At 34.5% G+C, this 19318-nt stretch overlaps 1 protein-coding gene across 2 annotated transcripts in view; it reads right to left on the reverse strand.

Annotated features, from left to right (window-relative positions):
* Window positions 1-779: 779 nt before the first annotated feature.
* The window catches only part of TMX3 (thioredoxin related transmembrane protein 3), a 29123-nt gene continuing 10584 nt past the window's right edge, over window positions 780-19318 (reverse strand). Inside the window, exons 7-16 of one of the 2 annotated variants that reach the window (XM_021530884.2) lie at window positions 18674-18773; window positions 18347-18424; window positions 16073-16139; window positions 14049-14147; window positions 11992-12049; window positions 11232-11285; window positions 10856-10912; window positions 7345-7474; window positions 5083-5151; window positions 780-3700 (exon numbers count right to left, since the gene is read on the reverse strand). In XM_021530884.2, the coding sequence (XP_021386559.1) occupies window positions 3434-3700; window positions 5083-5151; window positions 7345-7474; window positions 10856-10912; window positions 11232-11285; window positions 11992-12049; window positions 14049-14147; window positions 16073-16139; window positions 18347-18424; window positions 18674-18773 (979 nt within the window). In that variant the 3' untranslated portion in view covers window positions 780-3433. Of the gene's footprint in view, window positions 3701-5082; window positions 5152-7344; window positions 7475-10855; window positions 10913-11231; window positions 11286-11991; window positions 12050-14048; window positions 14148-16072; window positions 16140-18346; window positions 18425-18673; window positions 18774-19318 lie in introns of those variants that run through there. The other variant, XM_077784535.1, reaches the window with a different exon arrangement.

Genomic DNA, 19318 nt, shown 5'->3' on the forward strand with positions numbered 1-19318 from the left:
TGGCTTTGCTCCCCAAGAAGATTTGAGAGACAGTAGCAGTCTGACACGGGATAATACAGCCTGAAATATCTGTAGTCTTAGGAGATTTCAACAGCTTAAGGGAACTACATTCTGGTTTTGCACCCTTTTCACTGACTTGAGCTTTTGGTTGTCAACAGAACAATTCTCCACCCTCCCACTCCTCCGAACACAATTGCTTCTCCAAACGTGCTGACAAAAGAGAAACAGGGTAAATTAGTTCTGGACCAAAACTGAATAAGCTGAACTTTTTATTTAAGTACTTCATGAGAATTAAGCACTTTTGTGCCATCTTCATCACATCAGATGTCTGGAGTGCCATCCTCCCATCCTTTAAGCAGTGAGCACCACAGTGTGGACAAGAGCTGTTAAAACAGCCCAGGTAACCAATGGAGCAGCATGAGACTGTGCACGTCCAAGTGCCAAGACTACTCAAGTGCTTCCAGAAGGAAATGTAAGCTAGGACAGGCTGACTCAGGCTCCCTTTGCTACAGAAACTCCTGCAGGTCTGGCATTTTAAACTTTTTTTTGAAAATAATTTGTGTTATACTGCTAGAGTGTTCACTAAATCACAGACTAGAAAATATAAACTCCTACCTCTAGAGACTATTTTCAAAATCCTGCAGAATACCAGCTGCATTTCTGTACTGCCATGACTGGCGGCCTAAAGTACACTTATAACAAATATCCCAGGAAACAGCCTCCTACACAACATGTAACATCTAAACTTGACACTATAAATTAATCCAAAGGAAACAGGCTCTTTAAAATCCTTTTTATTACAGAAAAACAAAAGGTTTACACTTGACTTAAAAAAGCAGCATTATTTTATGAATCCAAAGTTATTACAGTGAAGTTGCTTTAAGAAACCTTTTAAAGACTGAAGAAAAAAAAGAAAATGCCCCTCCTCAGACAGCATTCTAGATTACTTGAGTGACCACATCAAACACTTTAATTTCACATTACTTCTGACATACAGTATATGACCTGTCCCCCTTTTTTCTCCTCATGACTTGTTCAATTTATCTGGGGGAAGGATTTGATGAAAACAGCAGTACATTTCAAGTCTAATTTTCAACAGTTCTGTTGAAAAATCTGATATATATTAGAGTTCAGAAGTGACTGACATACAGGCTTTCCTCCTAACTCTAGCTATTAAGTGCTACAGTTTGAACAGATCCCAGTATGATCCGTTTCTTCCACAGTATTTATCATTATTCAGGTCCATATCTCAGAATACTTCCCAGAAAGTCAACCAGCTACTAGGATTATAAATACGAACAAAAATAACCACAAAAAAAGAAGGCTCCATGTTGAAACAGTTCTTAGCAGTGCAGCAGAACTTAGTTGGTTTTTTTTTTCTTTACACTCCAGAGAAGGAACAGCATGGCCCCAGTGACCATTTCAGGATTTTTTATTAAGTCAAAAGCTGCAGGTTTCCAGCCTGAGCCAACATTAAATATGCAACTGATCTGTACTGAAATCTTAAGAAAAGAGACAAAAAAACCATACTACTGTCTTAACAGTCCTATATTTTGACTATCAGCACTGAGTTGTGAAGAAGTCCAAAGAAATTTACAAGTTTTTCATTAAGTGATTTTTAAATTTTTTTCAATAAACAGCTCAGGAGCAAAATACCATTATCCCTTTCTAAACACATTTTTAAGCACCTATTCCTCATGTATATGCTGAATCTACACCTCTCAAAGGTTCTACCAAAAAAATAAAATCTCAACAAAAAGCAAGAAAACTCAAGTCACTATATACAACTGGCTATAATGACAGAAATTTTTAAAAGGCAATTCATAGAAAGAAAACAGAGAAAACAAGGGGGAAAAAACTGTATCAGATACCTGCTACTTAGTGTTCTATGACCTCATAATCTTTCCTTCAAAAAGGAAAAGGTTTGTATTCATAATCAGATATGGAATTTTTCCAAAAAAATTTCCTAATCTCTTTACATGCTGTTTATACTGTTTGATAACCAAAATCTTTCAGGTCAGAGATCCAAGCTACTTAAAGAGAAGAAACAAGTTACTTTCCCACAGGGAAAAGAATGCAATACATTTCCCTGCTTATGATTCCACAGCATCATCAAATTTACTCAAACACAGAACTTGTCTATTTAAGCTTACTCATGGTTACTATTTAAAATTCCTTAATTTAGTGCTACAGCATAGCAATTTCTCATGTGATCAAGCTGCCTTATAAGGAGGACATAATATTTTGTATTATACAGTTATATACCCTTAAAAAAAAAAAAAAGACAAATAAAATGAAAAAACCCAGCATGAATAGTTTGAAGCAAAAAAATACAAGTTTTGTTTTTGTGGTACTTTCCATTACATTGATGCCACGGGCTGCTTCATAGCTTATCATTGGAGAATTTTAGCCCTGGACACAAATTAAGTCCTTTTTGCAGTCACAGGTTTGTATTAAATGTGGCTTTTATGATGAAACAGGTAACAAAAATGCTTTGTACTGATCAATCTCTATCAATGTTAATATTAAACTCCATTAACTCCCTCCTTCAGAGTAGGCAACAGTCTCAAACAAAACTACCTATCTCAAAGATATATAATAATCTCAAGTAAACATCGTAAAATAAATATACACCATTCAAAAAGCTTGGCAGAGAGTTCTACAAATGGTCAGAAGGTGTTCATATTGACGTCTTCCTTTATCAAGCTGTGCTGCAGATTCAGAAATCTTGCAGATCTTTTGCACTCTAGGTGTGCAAGCACTCACAAAAAGTAATTAACAGGCAATCATGTTCTAAAAGGTTTTTAACATAATTTTCCAATATTTTTAATAAACACTTAGTATATAATTCCCATATCCTGTACTAGTAAACATTCTTGACTGATAATAATTATTTCATGGCACCATTCCCAAAATTTACATTTAATTTGAGAAAATAGAAAAGTTTGATGTTTTGGTTTTCTTTTCCCCTAATAATGTGCAACAGGTAGAACATGTGACTTCTTAGGAAACTTTTAAGTTGTCTTTAGCTATTGGGCCTAAAACACTTTACAGCTCTTTCCTTGTTTTCAGCTTTAATTTTATATGAATCAGTGTATAGCTGGGCTATATTAGTAGGAGTTCATCACATATAGTAAGGTCAAGTAACATTATCTCTGTTCTGGAAATGAACAATTCAAAACTCTTACAAAAATGGTATAGAATTGTACCTGAAAATTTCTTCAGTTTAAACTGCTCTTTGTTAATCTACTAAGGACAATTAAGAGAACATCAATTTTTTTTCCGTCAATTTCTGAGAAAATGTGAATACATGCAAGTCAAAACTACCATTATGCAGATAAAATTATCCTCTTTCATGGAGATAACCAATAAATGACAACTGCCAATAAATAAATCTATTTGGAAGTTCTAGAGAATTCTCTGGCTAAACAGGTTAGTCTTTTTTCTTTTCCATAATGTCTTTCTGTTTAAGCTCTCCATCTGAAAGTTCTGTGTATTTTCCATTCTTTTCCTCCTCTTGTTCTTCCTCACTGCCTTCATCTGTGAGTTCTCGATCACCACTTTCTTTTTTAGCTCCCTCATGCTCAAATACCTCTCCCTCTGTATCAGCTGTGCAGATTCCATAACACATGATGCTGATGACCCCCAGGGGTAACCCAAAGAGAAAGCATCCCAGCAGTGGTGAACTCTTGAACACAGACTGTTGAAACAGAAAGTAAAAACCACTTTCAGTGATTACAGAAAGTTACTGCATTACCTCTCTTATCACTCTGTGTATTTATTCAAAAAACATCCAAAATGAAAATCAGTGTTTTTGACAGGGATCACAGAATCAAGTAGGTTGGAAAAGACCTTTCAGATCATCAAGTCCAACCTATGACATAACACCACCAATAAGAGCAAAACACTATGTGCCACATCCAGTCTTTTACTAAACACCTCCAGGAATGGTGAACCCCATCACATCCCTAGGCAGCCCATTCCAATGCCCAATCACCCTTTCTGTCAACAACGTCATTAGGAATAATGTCCAACCTAAACCTTCCCTGGCACAACTTAAGACTGTTCTCTTGTCCTAATGGATGTGTTATTTTGATTTTTCTGCTTGTTTGGTTTGGGTTTTATTATTGTTGTTGCTTTGTGGGTTTTTTTATAAGGCTTGTATGTTTGCCTTCTTCGGCAAAAATGGCAAGGAGTCCTCAACTACAACAATTTCTACTATAAGTTCATAAAAAATGACACAAGTTCAAATATTACAATATTGCATTGGGACAGTTAATGTTTACATGCCAACTGCATATACCATGCATTTTTTGAAGCTTTAGAAACAATTATTCTAAGAGCATTAAAATCCACTTTGTGGAAGAAAAGAGTTTCACCTCTTGTGTCTTGTCAAAAATTAGTCTGCAGAAAAATTCTAGAGAGTTTGCTGTTGAGAAGTATCTTAATGGCACAGGAAGAAGGATTAATGGTTTCAGAAACTGGTGGCTAAACATTTTACTTTCACAGAAATTTGGACATTCACTTAGAAGCAAGCGAGTTTCAACTTAAATTCACAGCACAGGTTTATTTGCTTCTGTAGGACAAAGGAAGAAATGATTTGTGTACATCATTCCAACAAAATTTTGTTGAGCATAATTAACTTATGAGAAAGAGAATAAAAATGTTTGCTTTAAACTACATTAAGAGTAGTATTTAGTCTGCTTATACTATAAGTAATTAAACAAAAAATGTAACATTCCTCAGAACAGTGAAGTGGTACCAGTTTCAGGAAAGGATGTCAAAACCATCAAGGAACAATTGTTGACTTCTCTCTGTTCTAGCCCTTAAAATACATGTAAGGCATACAGAAGAGCAATAAAAATGAAGAAACTAAGATATGTTGAATATTTATCTCACACATCATTAAAAAAATTAATCAAGAAGTTCCTTTGGCTTAAACCTATACATATACGTATAACATATATACAATATATACAATATAAAACAACAACTCCTTTAAAAATATCTTAAAACCCTCTGAAAATATTTGTATCCTGATTGACAAGGGCACCCTCTACTTCAATGAAAAGTAAAACTTACCACTATAGTAGACTTGGCATCATAGATTATTCTCTTGATTCGCTGCAGAAGTCCATCACCACCCTGTGCCTGAAATTTCAAATGGAACCATGTCAAAACTGTTGACACTTTTCAGTTATGATTCCAAAAGTTCATTCTTCAGACCTTGCAATCTTAAGTCCCTTTAGAAGGAAATGAAAAGTAATTATTCTTATATCTCATGATGCCCAGACACTCCAACTTGCCAAGCTTGGACAAAGATTATTTAGTAGTCTCATGAAAAAGTCTCTCACAATTGTTTTAAACAATCAGTGCCAACTTGGACAATGGGCTGACCCTCTCTCTCTTACCATAAAGAAACACTAACAAAATCTAGCAACTGTCCTGAGGTAACAATAGTAAAACTGCAGAGCTCTTCTGAACTTTCCTGCAGCTGTTGAACATCCACTTATGGATTACAACAGCACAGTTAGAAACATCTAAGAACTAAGCAAACAGAAGATATGAACGTGTAATAAATAAAACCTGTGTCAAGCAATAACAGACTATACCTACACTGCCCCCTAATTCAGCAAATAACTAAGTTCAAAATAACTACATGAACCAGAAGGCAGTCTTGTTTGCTGAACAGGACCAGTTTTCACCTTCCTTGAGTAGCCAGAGAAACAAACTCATATTTGGAAATCAACTCATCAGCACATGATCTGACCAAAAACCCCTCAAATAGCAAAATAAGTCCACAAAAATGAGACAGACTTGCAAAAAAGTTACCTATAGAGTCTTAAAAAGTAACAATAACATCCAGGTGAATAATCCAACATTTCCCAAGGAAGCGAAGGGGGAAAGCCAAGACTTCTCAGAAATTTCTGTGTGGTTCAGAAAGTCTGCATCCTGTTAGTTGTTTACCAGCATACTTAGAAGACTCTCATTCCTCAATAGCTGCACAATTTCTCAGGCAGAGAATGCAGCCAAAGTAGTGCAATTTTATGTCTACAGACACCTTACACATAGACAGCTTAAATGAAATCATATTCTGTATTTTTGTGTTGTACCGAGAAGTGAATTTAGACTGACCTTTAATCACTCTAGCTGCGATACTGCAAACAAAAGATATAAAGACCTAAGTGACACTATGGCAACAAACATGAAGCATCACAAATTATCTTTCTCCAAGCAAAAAAAAAAAAAAAAAAAAAAAAAAAAAAAGGCAGAAAGCAATTACATTTGCTGTTTCAACCAGAAAGATACATAAAATTAGAGTCTAATTGATGTTGATAACTCAATGCACTTAAAAACCATTAAAAAACTGAGAACTCAAGAACAAAGAACCACCAAGTTATAGCAGTACCCCTCACACTACAATGGAAAGCATGGCCAGTAAAGTCCTGAACAGCACATAAATCCACCTGTATCGTGTTCTACATCAACCAGGCAGATTAAATAAACCCCATATGACAAATATCTTCTGCATTATTTGCCATTACCAGGCAATGACCTAAAACTGCTGCTGCAAAGCAAAGTGAGATTCAGCTAACACAGGAAGCACTCAATATACAGGAAATCGGGGCTTAAACCAAAGCCAGGCTTCTCCCAGGAGGCAGCCATACTATTAGCTATCAGCTCCCCTTCGTGGCAAAGCCTTATTTCCCCAGAAGCACAAACAAAAGTTCTGCTCCATGGCCTCTTTCCTCATCCACACAACACAGCTTTCTGTTCAACTTACAGTACACTGAGGGAATAAACACTCAAAAAATATCCAAGAAACCAATTCCGATTAACTTTTCTGTTTTAACAAAAGACAGCTCTTTTAGAGCACAGAGGAGTAAGCTTGTGTCCATTTCTATCATTCAAAACAAGTATAATACTGTTTTTTTGACTCTGAAGTTCTAATTCCTCCAGCTATTTGATTTATTAATTTTCCACCCAAAAGGAAGGGTGCAGTTCAATTACACACTATCATTCAAAAATTTAAACAAATTCATCAAATGCAAACTAGGAGATGAATAAAAAGCGCTCCATTTACAACTGCACCAGTAAAAGGAACATCAAAAGAAGCTGTCTACCATTATACTATTAACGGAAGAAAGCTTGCTTTGTACAACATGCAACAGCATGACTCCAGAATTTACAACCACATATTCAGTGACAGCATCCAAGACAGTAAGACAGGACAGGAATATTAAGCACACACATAACTATCAGAGTAACCAATTTTTTTCCTTACTTTAGCATCTATGGAAATAAATACTAACCAATATATTCCAAGCTACTATGAATACTTACTTCAGCTGTACCATCCAGGATATTGTTAATAAATTGAACCATGTCTTCTGTGCTCTCAATGTGCCTATCTGGTAGAAAATACTGCTGATTGGAGGTATTCAATACAACAATAGTAGGGATTGTCAAGTCACTGGAAACATAAAACAGACAGTTTATATATTTAAAGAATTACCATTTAAAATATTCCAATTTAAGTAATCCCTATGTTATTTCAATAGGGAATATATTGATCTTCACTTCATGTGAGCTCTTCATAGTAATTCTTCAGAAACAAGAAAGCAAAAGAAAAGGTATGTGCATGGTATGGTATGGACATGAATGGTATGGGCACATTTCTCATTAATATTATATTCCTTCACATCTGTGTCAGTGACACTATTGAAGCTTACAGCATTTTACATACCCAGAGCAACTGCAAATCAGTTATGACTTTCCAAATAGTAAGAGCTGCCAAATAGCAGCCTTGTATACTAAATGCATTAAGTATTTAAGTACATGAAGGCAGAAGTGTAACTCAAAAATATAATCCCACACAACCATTGTCTAACTGATCACCTTTATCAATCTCTTCTGGTCAAGTCAAAATAACAAACCATGCCAAGCACATCTTTTCTACAGCTCTTTTAGATATGGTTTATGAGGAACAGTTTTCAAAGAATTATTACTCAGCAGTTAACCTTCATGTTCATGTACATATACATCATAACCAGAAAGAAAAAAAAGTTAGAAATTAACTCTGGACACAAAGCAGTTTAATCTTCTGTTTGCTGTAGCACTAAATTCAAAATAAGAGCACATTTAAGGAATTTTAATACCACAAAAGTACATTGTTCAAAAAGGAAGATTTAAATATATTAAAAAAGTTTAAAATCTCCCACAATCTTTAACAATTTTCTACAGTTCTGTCAGTAATGAATTCAAGTACTTCCTTCACAGCAGAAGCAATACAAACCTTGCTTTTCTATGTTTTCACCCTTGTCTAATGCGTCCTATCCATGTACTTTTGTAATACATGAAAAATTGATTATGATTTTAGTCTTATCTTTGGCTATCAATAAATAGTAAATTATTTAATGAAAAGAATAGTTATTTACTCAAGATGCCCATTTTTCTTTGGAGTCACTCAAATTATGCTAAATTTTCTCTCACATTTTAGGTGGGGCTTTTGGTTTTGATTTTAATTCATATGCAAACATAAAAGTGAAATAGTTTAATAATATATGACGATTTTCTGACCTTCCAGAAAGCTGAATACTTAAAGATTTAAGGTGAAGACTCTCTTCCCAGTACTGAAGCTGAAAGCATAGTGACACCTTAAAAATCCTAAGGGTAACTACAGGGATAATAAAATAATGCCATCCTTTAAATGGAACTTTAGCATAAACAACCAAATAACACAACTTTGTACACTAAGGCAACATGTCACCTAAGAGTCAATAAACATAACATTTCCCCTTGAAATTTTTTTCTTTTCTTATTAGGGACAAAGAAGAAATCTAAGTAAAAGGCACTCAAACTAAGTCACTGTTTTTGCAAGCACCTGGTAACAAATTCCTAATTCCTGCTAAATTATGTCCTTCCAGCAAAACAGACCATGTTTTATTAATTAGATGCTGTGTTTCTGTTGCATTTAACAGTATGGTAACTGATGTTCTTGGAATTGGTTGTAGAGCAGCAGAAAGGTAACCTCCTCATACAGATTCTTTATGCTATATAAAAGTTCACAAAAGCACATTAAATGTGTTACTTTCAAGAGCAGAGGAGAGTTCTACATACACTATAGCTGAGAGTGATCTTATACACCTTAGCTTATAAAAAGCTGTATTTTTGCTTCCAGTAAAACACTGATAAGCATTTTAAAGTAAAATTTTAGGTAAAATTATGTATTTTAATTAAAATTCAAAATATTCTGATTTCTTCTTTTGTGCCTGGTTTTAAATGTACCATTTTAATCCAACATAAGCATGTTCATATACAGCTGAAAAGACAGAAGAATTGTAATGTCTAGTAATGGAGTTACAGTCAAGTTAATAAATGTACTTTTGTCAAGGTCTTATTCTAGCCCCAGAAATCATACAATATTTTGTCCTTTGTACAGGAAACAGAATTTGTTTCTGTGTGCATCTAGCACATTAAAAAGTGTTTTGTGACACATTTGTCATTTCAGATTTTTCTATTTCTACTTGCTGCCACCTGGTGACAAACTGAAGCAGTTGCAATACGTTTTTTTAAAACTCCAATTATTCATGCAGCCACATGAACAGTCACTACTTTGAACATAATTTGCTGCATTCTTTTGCAAATTCCTACTCATGCTTGAAAGGTATACACTGGGTTTAGAAAATAATTAAAAGCTGATGAGTACTTGAACCAGAACTTTCCATATACTATAAATAATAAAATCAGGGGCATTTTGCAGATTCAGCTAAACAAACCAGCTGAACAGACCTTGCCACTAGACCACTACCACTCCAGCAGTAGTGGCTGTTCTATCTTATTTCCCTTCATTTCCTTCCTCCCAGGTATCTCATCTCCCTCTCCTACTTCTATGCATATCCGTGCTGGTACTCGGCAGAGTAGAAGGGAATAACATTGTTGAATCAGCAAAATAACTTCCCTACTTGCCCAAAAAAAAAAAAAACCCAAAAAAATAAAAAAACCCACTTTTCTGACAGATAAAACAGGATGAAAGAGCTCAGCAGATATAAAAGCCTGCACCTGAGAAGCAATTAAGCAAGTGAGGAAGGTCTCACTTTAGGCAATTATAAGGCACTAGTTCAATCAAATAAATTTCAACAGAGAGACAGTTGGTTTTATATCAGGTGTTAATCTACAGACATTCTACAAAAATACAAACCTTGTGCTTTTGGGTCCATATAAAACTCCTAGAATTTTTAGGGGCATGAAGACATGTTTAATTAATATTTTGATCCCTAAGAAATGGATCTGGAAAAATTACAGATTTATAATATTGACTCCTGGCTTTCCCTTCTTTCAGACCTCCAAAGGCCAGAGGAGAAGTCTTTAACAACAAATGGCAAGCAACTCAACTCTCTAATTATGCATTTTTTAGAAAAGGATCATAGTAAGGGCAACTGTCAACCATCTTGTTAAACCACTTATATATATCAAAATATACCATGTATATAACAAGTGCAGACAGCATCTTCCATGCATTCTATGTTTCTCTGCTGAAATGCCTTTCTATGCATATCATAAAAATACATCAAGAATTAAAGTCTCACAACTCTAACAGTAATTTAACAAAGTAGATCTAAAAGATAAGCTTTGTCAATCAGCATTATCAGTAAGCCAAACATCTAACATTAAATTATATATTTATACAGTTTAATTTAACAAGTAATTGATACTGTGGTACAGGCTGAATTCTGATGACAATGTTTTTTCTTAAGTCATGAAAGCCAAGAATTTTTGTAAGATTATTTTAAATTAAATACATTTGGTAACAAATACAACCAAAGAAAGAGTATTCAAATAAGAATTTACTTACTCCATTAGTAAACTATTAATGTAATCATTTCCATCCATGTGGCCAAACTGGAAATCCCTGAAAGAGAAACAGTTAAAAATAAAATTATGAAAAAGAAAACACAATAGTGGGTTTCAGCAGAAGTTCTTCATTAAATATTTTTCCTATAATTGAAAATGAGAGCACACACTCAGAAATGTAATTCAAAAAAAGTGATCATCTAGAACACAGCATTATGAAAGACAGTCAGTTAATGAAATGGTCCTATTAAATATCAGTATAAAAATAAAAAAGCACAAACTGTAACATTTTTCTCATAGGAAAAAAAAGCGACTGCTGTCTTAGAAAGATTAATGCAGAAGTCCAATTAAAACATCAGAGTCCCATGTGTGTCTACCTGTGAAAGTGATCCCGATAATCTCTGGCAACTTCCTGAATAATAGACTTTAATCTGAAAGGAAAAAAATTGTATGGATATCCAGGATAAACCCCTTCTAAATAAAAAAACAGTAAATATTGAGATTTCCCCAGTAACCAGCAATTTGTACCTCATCAGCAACAAGGACTATTAAAAAAAAGCCTTGTTCAACTTGCTTAGCTCCTAAAGGTTGAAAATAGCATACACAGTAATTGAACAGTATTTTTTTAGTCTGTATATGCAACCAGAAAGGGACAAGGGAAGGTCTTGCTCCTCTCAACCTCTTCAGCAAACTCCAACCCCAGCATAAACATCCGCTGTTTAAAGTTCCACAGACAAATGATATATAAGCATCGCTAGCTTAATTTTCAATGAGAGGGAAGTATAGTCATTTGTTTAAACTCACTGAGTTAATCTCAAAGTCATCTGAACTCAAGCATTTTTTTCTTTGTTTAAAAGGTGACACATTAGCTTTCAAAAGCTATGAGATCAGCATTTGCTCCTGTGATCTCATTAACAAATGGCAGAAGAGTGCTACAGGAACTCCCACCATCTCAGTGAACTCACATGTGCTTCAACCGAGCCATAAATTAAGTTAGTGCACTAAGTCAGAAATTAAAGAACATTCACAAGTTAAACCCACACAACTTATATTTCTCAATATTTAAGAAACTTCAAAACTTCCCTATGTTATACCAGCACATTTCTCCCATAGTGTCACCAATACTCAATTCTGTACCTGGTATGTTCCACTGAAGAGTTTTTATCATCAATGACTGCAATAGCCACAAGTTTTCCTAAAATAAGGAATAAAATTCTTGAAACCATTTAAAAAGAAACACACATTCTCCAATGGGAAATATGTCAACTTAGAAGATCAGGTACTCTCCAGGCACAAGAATTATTTTTTAAGTATAAACCAGACTCACAGCCAAAGAGCCTCTTCAAGCTGACCAAGCTGTGGTCTTGAAGCTACTGAAAATAAATTAATATGGAGCCCAATGCCACACCACTAACATTTTATGAAAAGCCTATTATAGAAAGAAGTTAAAAGGGAGAAAACACAGATAAAAATTAATTTCCTACTCAAGCTGTGTCTATACATACACCTAAATATGAGGCTATAGAGACCTGCATTATATAGCAGCAATTACAAACTGATTGTAAGTGATTAAATCACTATTGTATGGATTTAATAACAACTATTTTTCATACTGTTGTGAGCATTATGAAAACAAAACACCTGGAAAATTTACTGGCAGAACCCAGAATTCATTGTATCAGAAACACAATTTAGCTCATAGACCTCTGTCAGAGGAGCCTAAAGGTCAACATCAGAATATACCGACCTCTTCAAGATTTACTTTTTGAAGTTTTTCTGATTAAAATCAAAAAAACCTCCAAACCCAAAGAGTGCTACGGTCAATCAGATAAAAGTATGTTTATAAAGCTGGCCATGTTTTTCCAGATTAAGCACCTGCAGTTAGGAAAGCAGATCTGTTAACAGCACAGTCATCAACCAGATTAGTCCAAGGCTTCAGAAGGCTGATTTTTCAGTTCTCTCAAGATGCCACAATTCACTTGAAATCCTCCCCACCAAGCCAACCAATTGCTCAGTTCCTACCTATCACCATGCCACAGTAAGCATTCCCCTCAAAAATAAAAAGTCACTCTTGTTCAAGTAATACTGAAGGGTTTTAAGGGGAACATCTATGATTCATTCCCATACTTTCCTGTGAAATAGCAATAGCTTCTTCCCATCCCGCTTCTTGCATACATCAATTCTCACTTTTTCCTCATTTCTTTCCACCCTAAGACACTACCTAATAAATACACTAGTAGAGAGCTAATGACCTTTTAGACTATAAAAAAGGATGTAAATAAATTCCAGGTACTATGCATTAATACATAAAGCTCTTTAAAGTAAATGATGGTTTCTCCAGTGTACTAATAAAGTTTTGGGGTTTTTTGGGTTTTTTTTTTTTTTTTTTTGGTTATTGAGGAATTGTTAGTCAAAAATGTAACAGGAAAAAATATGCTACATTTAAACAACTTGCAAAAGCATTTCTGTAAATAACCATTCAAAATGTAACAATATTAGCTTCATAAACATGTAAGAACATAGATGCTTCATATTTTTTAAAGCCTGAAAGAACTCAGTGTTGATTGAATGTAAGTATTTTGAAAGGGAATATAGTTTATAAGATATCCTAGTACATACTCTTAGTACCTAAGAGTATGTATATACCTTAAGAGCAGTACAAGTCATTTGCATTTTTCAGCGGTCACCTGGCTGCAAAATTTTCATTTGGCCTCCAGAACTTTTGCTAAAGAAAAGCAGAAGTTTTCTGGGACAAGTCCACTTCAATGCACGCTCCTGTCCCTTTCTTGCCACATCTATTTCAAAGATATCTAAACCCACTAGATGTAAGATACCTGGACAATCCATATTTCATACTTCTAAATCTAGTTTTAAAATTCCCTGCATGCATTCCAAGAGGTAATATGCAACTTATGCAAAATGTAAGGCACTCTTAAATTAATTTTAAAGTCCTACTAATTTTTGTGACTACCACAGGATTAGACACACTATTATGTTTTGAGGAATTGACTAGTGTAGACTGTGCTTGAAAATTCTAGTCACAGGTCAGTCCAACATCAACAAAATACTGCCACTATCAGCTAACCTGATATTAATTAATTTCTGAAATTATAAAACATATTCTTGTAACTCTTTTAATTTTTCTTACTGTTTAGCACACAATGTCAAAGAGTTTAGCAGTAGCATCTTCTCACCTGTATCTCCAAGTTCATAAAGTGTAAAGCCATCTACATGAAGGTAACCTTGAAATCTTTCTCTGTTTACCCAGGATGACAAATCACCATCTTCATACTCTGACATTAAAAAAAAAAAACAAAAACAAAAACATTATTTTAAGAGGTGGGCCATCAGATTTACTATTTCAGTACTACTGAGACAACCTCTAGTTTTTCTCCTTTTTTTCTTTTAATCTTCTTAGACAAATTATGACACTTTTATGGGCATTTTAAATTTTAACATTTCCAAAGCTATTTTCAATTGTTGAATAAAAAGTGTATTATAGAAAAGCATGAAAAGTTGATTTGATTATATTATTTTTCAAATCAAGGATAAACAATGCTATATTAGCAGCTGTGACCCAGTGCAGAAAGGAACAGGTTCAAACCCTGCTTTTAAAGGGGTGTGTGTACATAACTCATCAAGTTTCAAAAAAAGTAGAGATCTAAAAATACAGAAAGTAATTATTTGTGAGAGTCCTTAAATGAAACAGAAAGATCAAGAAAAAGCAGATGCATTAAACAGTACTGTGAAGGTAAATGAACAAATAATCATGTATGACTGAGAGTTATAATGAAGGTTAGTTTAAGATGCTCAATGTCTTAATTTATTAAGAATTAAATTCTAATATATACCATCAATTAGATCTAAAATACAAGTAAAAAAGACATATATATATATGCTGCATTTTATGAGAATAAATGCACAATAAATTATTTGTCTTAAAGCCTATTGTATAGACTGAAGTATCAATAATATCAGATAATAATTATCTGCTGTAAGGTAGTAGCAAGCAATTCCAAGCATAATGCATCCCATGTATCTGCATCCATTTCCTCCACTAAAGAAAAGGAAAAAACCCAAACCAAAACACCAGACAAAGTGAGAGCACTGAAGTGCATTTTGCTTTAACTTCTTCCTCATAGAGAGCTCTTCAAATTTCTGCCAGTCATAACAGTTGCACATAAACCTTTATTCAGTCTCTTAAACTGCATTTTCATGATTTGTTTGACTTCCAATAATGTTTCCAGCACATTATGAAAAAGTAAATGTTTTACAACATAAATTTAAAGCCTGAATTATTACAGTTTTGGCATTTGTTTTAGGTGTGGAAAAAGCAAGCAGGCCATACAGCAAAATAAGTTTTTCTCTGACAAGTTTTCCTTCTCCCAAATTGCTAAAAAACATCCAAAAAAATGCAAATCACAGAGGCTGTAGAGTGAATTTTTATCTGGAGGCAACAAACTGAAGAGGAACACAAGTACATCCATTCTACACAGTCAAAAAGAATACTACTTATCCTAAGAAATTAAACCTGCAGAATAATCTTCTGAATGGTATGTTTTCGACTTAAAGTGAAAACTTGCATTTGAAACAATTTAAATCAAGAGTAGATGGTGTGCTTACAAGCCCAGGCGATGCAAAGTAACCATGAGTATGTGCACGTGCTTCTAACATGCCTTCCAGTACAGTCTGAGTACCATATAATACTTCTATATGGATGTGCATACACATATACAGATATACACTTTTACAGCAGTGGCAAGTGTATTGGCCTTATGTACTGCACATGTACAATGCAGAAACAGCAGTGTTATAAAACACTACTCGTTTCAGGTGGTTGTTCTATAGCTTACACACTGAACAAGCCGGGTAAATTAGTCCGTCCATGGGTACAGTGAATTTGTACAGTGAGGGAAGAAGTAACTTTTCTAAGTACATTAATGCAGGCAAAACCATAATATTGGAAGCTACATCTTACTGAAAACACAAAGCAAACATCACCACTTCTACTTCAGTATTGCTAAAACAAATTCCTTGCATTTTGTTGTGGAAGAACAAATAATTTTTTTCTCTTTTCCTTCATGAAGGAGCTGCTATTTATCGTAAAACAAGGGAATTTCCAAGCATCCCTACATACCCTTCAAAAAACCCTACTCCTCCAGTTTCTCCATATATGCTTAAAATATCTTATCTTAAAGTAATGTCCACTTTTACTTACCATCATAAACAAAGTAAGTTCCATCTTTGAAGACCATAACAGCAGGCAATTCAGGCAATGTCACATACTGAAAGAATCAGATTTCAATTAATCCATGGAAGATTAAAAGATTTTTAAACAAAAAAAAAAAAACATCTGGAAACACATAAATGTAGTTCATGGGAAAATCTCTAAGGACACCTAAATACTTTCTGTCTACTAAGATAAATTTATCAGCTTCTGCATATTAAAAGCAACGCAACATAAATCTATTTTTGAGAGGTGGCTCTCACAAAGTGTAAAAGAAATGTGATTTTTACTGGTATCTGCAGTAGCATGAAGAATAGTTTATGGATTGGACATGGGCTTTAGACAGGAAATTGTAACTTGAGGGTTTTATCAATCATGCTCTAAGTTCCCAATTTGTGCTGTTGTCAGCATACCTGTCATACTGGTACTTCTACTAAATGGATACTCAATTTTGCAGAGTAAAATAGTAGCACTGGTAACTTGTGCCACTAAATCTGGGCTATTTCCTGTGCTTCAGACTGATGGGAATATAAAGCAACAGCTTCAGCACACAGGGCTGCTAACAGACCTAATTTTGACAACTAACAAAAGCCTGTATTACCATGCTAGACATGATATTTAAGATGGTCAGCACCATACTAAAAACAAGCTGTAGAACCTTTCTTCTTACAACTCAAAATAATTTTAGTCAGCTCATGTTTTTAGTGAACTGCTACAGAAAGAATACTGCATCTACTTCTTACAGCTTGCTAGCATTCTAAGCTAAAATTTTAAACAGCATTTGTGGTTAAGAAAGAACTGCATCATAAGCTAAGTTTTGATCATGTCATTTGAATTGACTGATTTACCCATGTTTTGGAAAGGTAAACGACAGCAACATTTCCAAATTACATGCCTTCTGTCATTCTGCATTAACTTTCTTGTAAAAGCAGTAATTTATAATATAATAGCTGATGATATGAACAAGCAAGAAGGTAGTCCCAAATGATGCTTTGTTCTCTTACTTGCCCAAAACATAATTTATCATCTTTGAAGGACAAATCAATCAGTGTACAGCTTAAAGGTTGCGAAAGATGCCTAAAGCTTGGAATAATATTACCTAAGGTGATGAAACAAAGCCTAACAGTGAATCCTGTAATGCAAAGGCTCATTACAACTCACAACCAGAAATTGCTGAACATTTTTGCTTCTCTCCATAGAATACTGAAATACCATCACTACTTCAGCTTAAATGACACTGGTGTGAAAATTACCTTCTGTGAGAAAAAAAAGCTCACTGCTTACATCAGTGTGATCACAGAACCTCAAAGACTTCCACACTTTTTTACTCTTTCCACTGCACAACTGAACAGTACTTTTCTGCTCAGCTGGAGCTGAAGTGCAAATAGCAATATTTAAATTAAGGTAGTTTTCAATACAAAGCTTCTGGAGAACTAACAATACACAACTTATAATGAGGCCAGTTCTACTTATGGTGTCATAAAATCCAGCTGCCTAAAAAAAACCCACAAAATAAACCAAATTATGCTAGTTCTCACCCCATTAATCACCAACTAACTTCAAAGTCACATGTTTGTCGGCATATTGCAGACTTAGGTCCCACTTGGAGATAACAATAAATGAAAAGGTCTTAATTTTGCTACAAGAAAATGGTTAGACTAGCTACAGAAACATCAATTCTTTCCACCCTTGTGATGAACTGTAAATAATTTCCTTGTCACAGAATCCTCAAAAAAAGTAACAAGAGAATTCTGCAGCCAGTGGTCTGGATTGGTTGATTCCCAAGCAGATTAATGTGTTGATCAGCTGTATGGCACAAGATGAAAATAACTCACCTCTTCACTTACTTCTGATTACTAGGGTACCAGTAGCAATTCATGCTACAAACCCCCTAATGCTTAAAGAGTGTTTGGTGAAAGGACTGTTGGGAGCAACAGGAGTTTTGCACTTGCTAAAAATCCAAGTATCTACTTTCTTGAACAAGTTGTGTGGCCCACATTGAGTTCTGCTCATTCTCTAATTAATTTTATTAATGTGACTGAACAAGTAATTTGGCCAAAACAAAGCAATGACAGACCGAAATTTGGGTTGTATTCTTTCCCCACATAGACTCAAACATTACATGTTTCAGTGTAATTATTTAGATATCTACCAAAGCCAAATATACTGTAAGGAGCCACCTCTGTGCCATTGAAACTGCAAAATTACATAGATGAGGAGAAAAATGCCATTTCTGGGGAAGCAGTAGAAATGGAAACAGCTTACCTCAGGCAGCACATCTTCTGAGGCAGAAAAAAAGTATGTATAAACTATTAGTTCTGAAGCAACCTCAATGTATTTTTCCTGAAAAAATACAAACAATGTTTTTTTAATTTCTGAACTTTCAGTATGCATCAAAAAGCTTTGTCACATACCTTATCCTTAAAGAGTACCTTGAAAACATATTTATAGCCTAAGATTGTAAAAGCACTTTAATAAATGTAAAAAACCCCAAGAACTTGTTACAAGCATGCACTTCAATCTTTTGAAAGATTTTAAAAATTACTCCCTAAATAGCCAAAAGAAGTAACTTTATTTAGTCAAGCTTCAAACCTTTAAAGGAGATTCACCACCAACATATACAAAAAGTACACGATGTCTCTTTTGTACATGCTCAAACATATGCTGGCTAGGAAGTGGCCTGATGAGAGGCCTGGAAAAGGAAACAAAGACATAGAATAATCTCAGTTTGTGCACCCTCCAAAACCCAAACAAATAAAAATTCACAAGAAAATGCTTAACAGTTTTTTGTGCTGTTTTTCAAAAAATAAATTCCAGAATGTGAATTAATTTAGTTTTTCAAGTTATTATTTTATACTAAAAGAAAAAAAAGAACATTCCCACCGTCCCCCACCCCCCACCAAATAACATGTTATGTTGATCAAATTGCACACAAATATGAAATTCAGACCTTACTACAAAATGCTGCTACGATGTAAACGTGTATACCTTTTACTGGCCACTGGGCTATACTGGAAGGGACCTCAAAGATCATCTGGTCTAACCCTACCACCATGAGCAGGGACATTTTTCACCAGATCAGATTCCTCAGAGCCCCACCCAAGCTGGCCTTGAACACTTCCAGAGATGCGGCATCCAAACTTCTCTGGGCAATCGGTTCCAGTATCTTATCACCCTCACAGTAGAGAATTTATTTCTAATATTTTTTCTAAACCTATCCTCTTTCTGTTTAAAACC

Source organism: Lonchura striata, chromosome 1 (genome assembly GCF_046129695.1).
Source record: "Lonchura striata isolate bLonStr1 chromosome 1, bLonStr1.mat, whole genome shotgun sequence".
Lineage (NCBI taxonomy): Eukaryota > Metazoa > Chordata > Aves > Passeriformes > Estrildidae > Lonchura > Lonchura striata.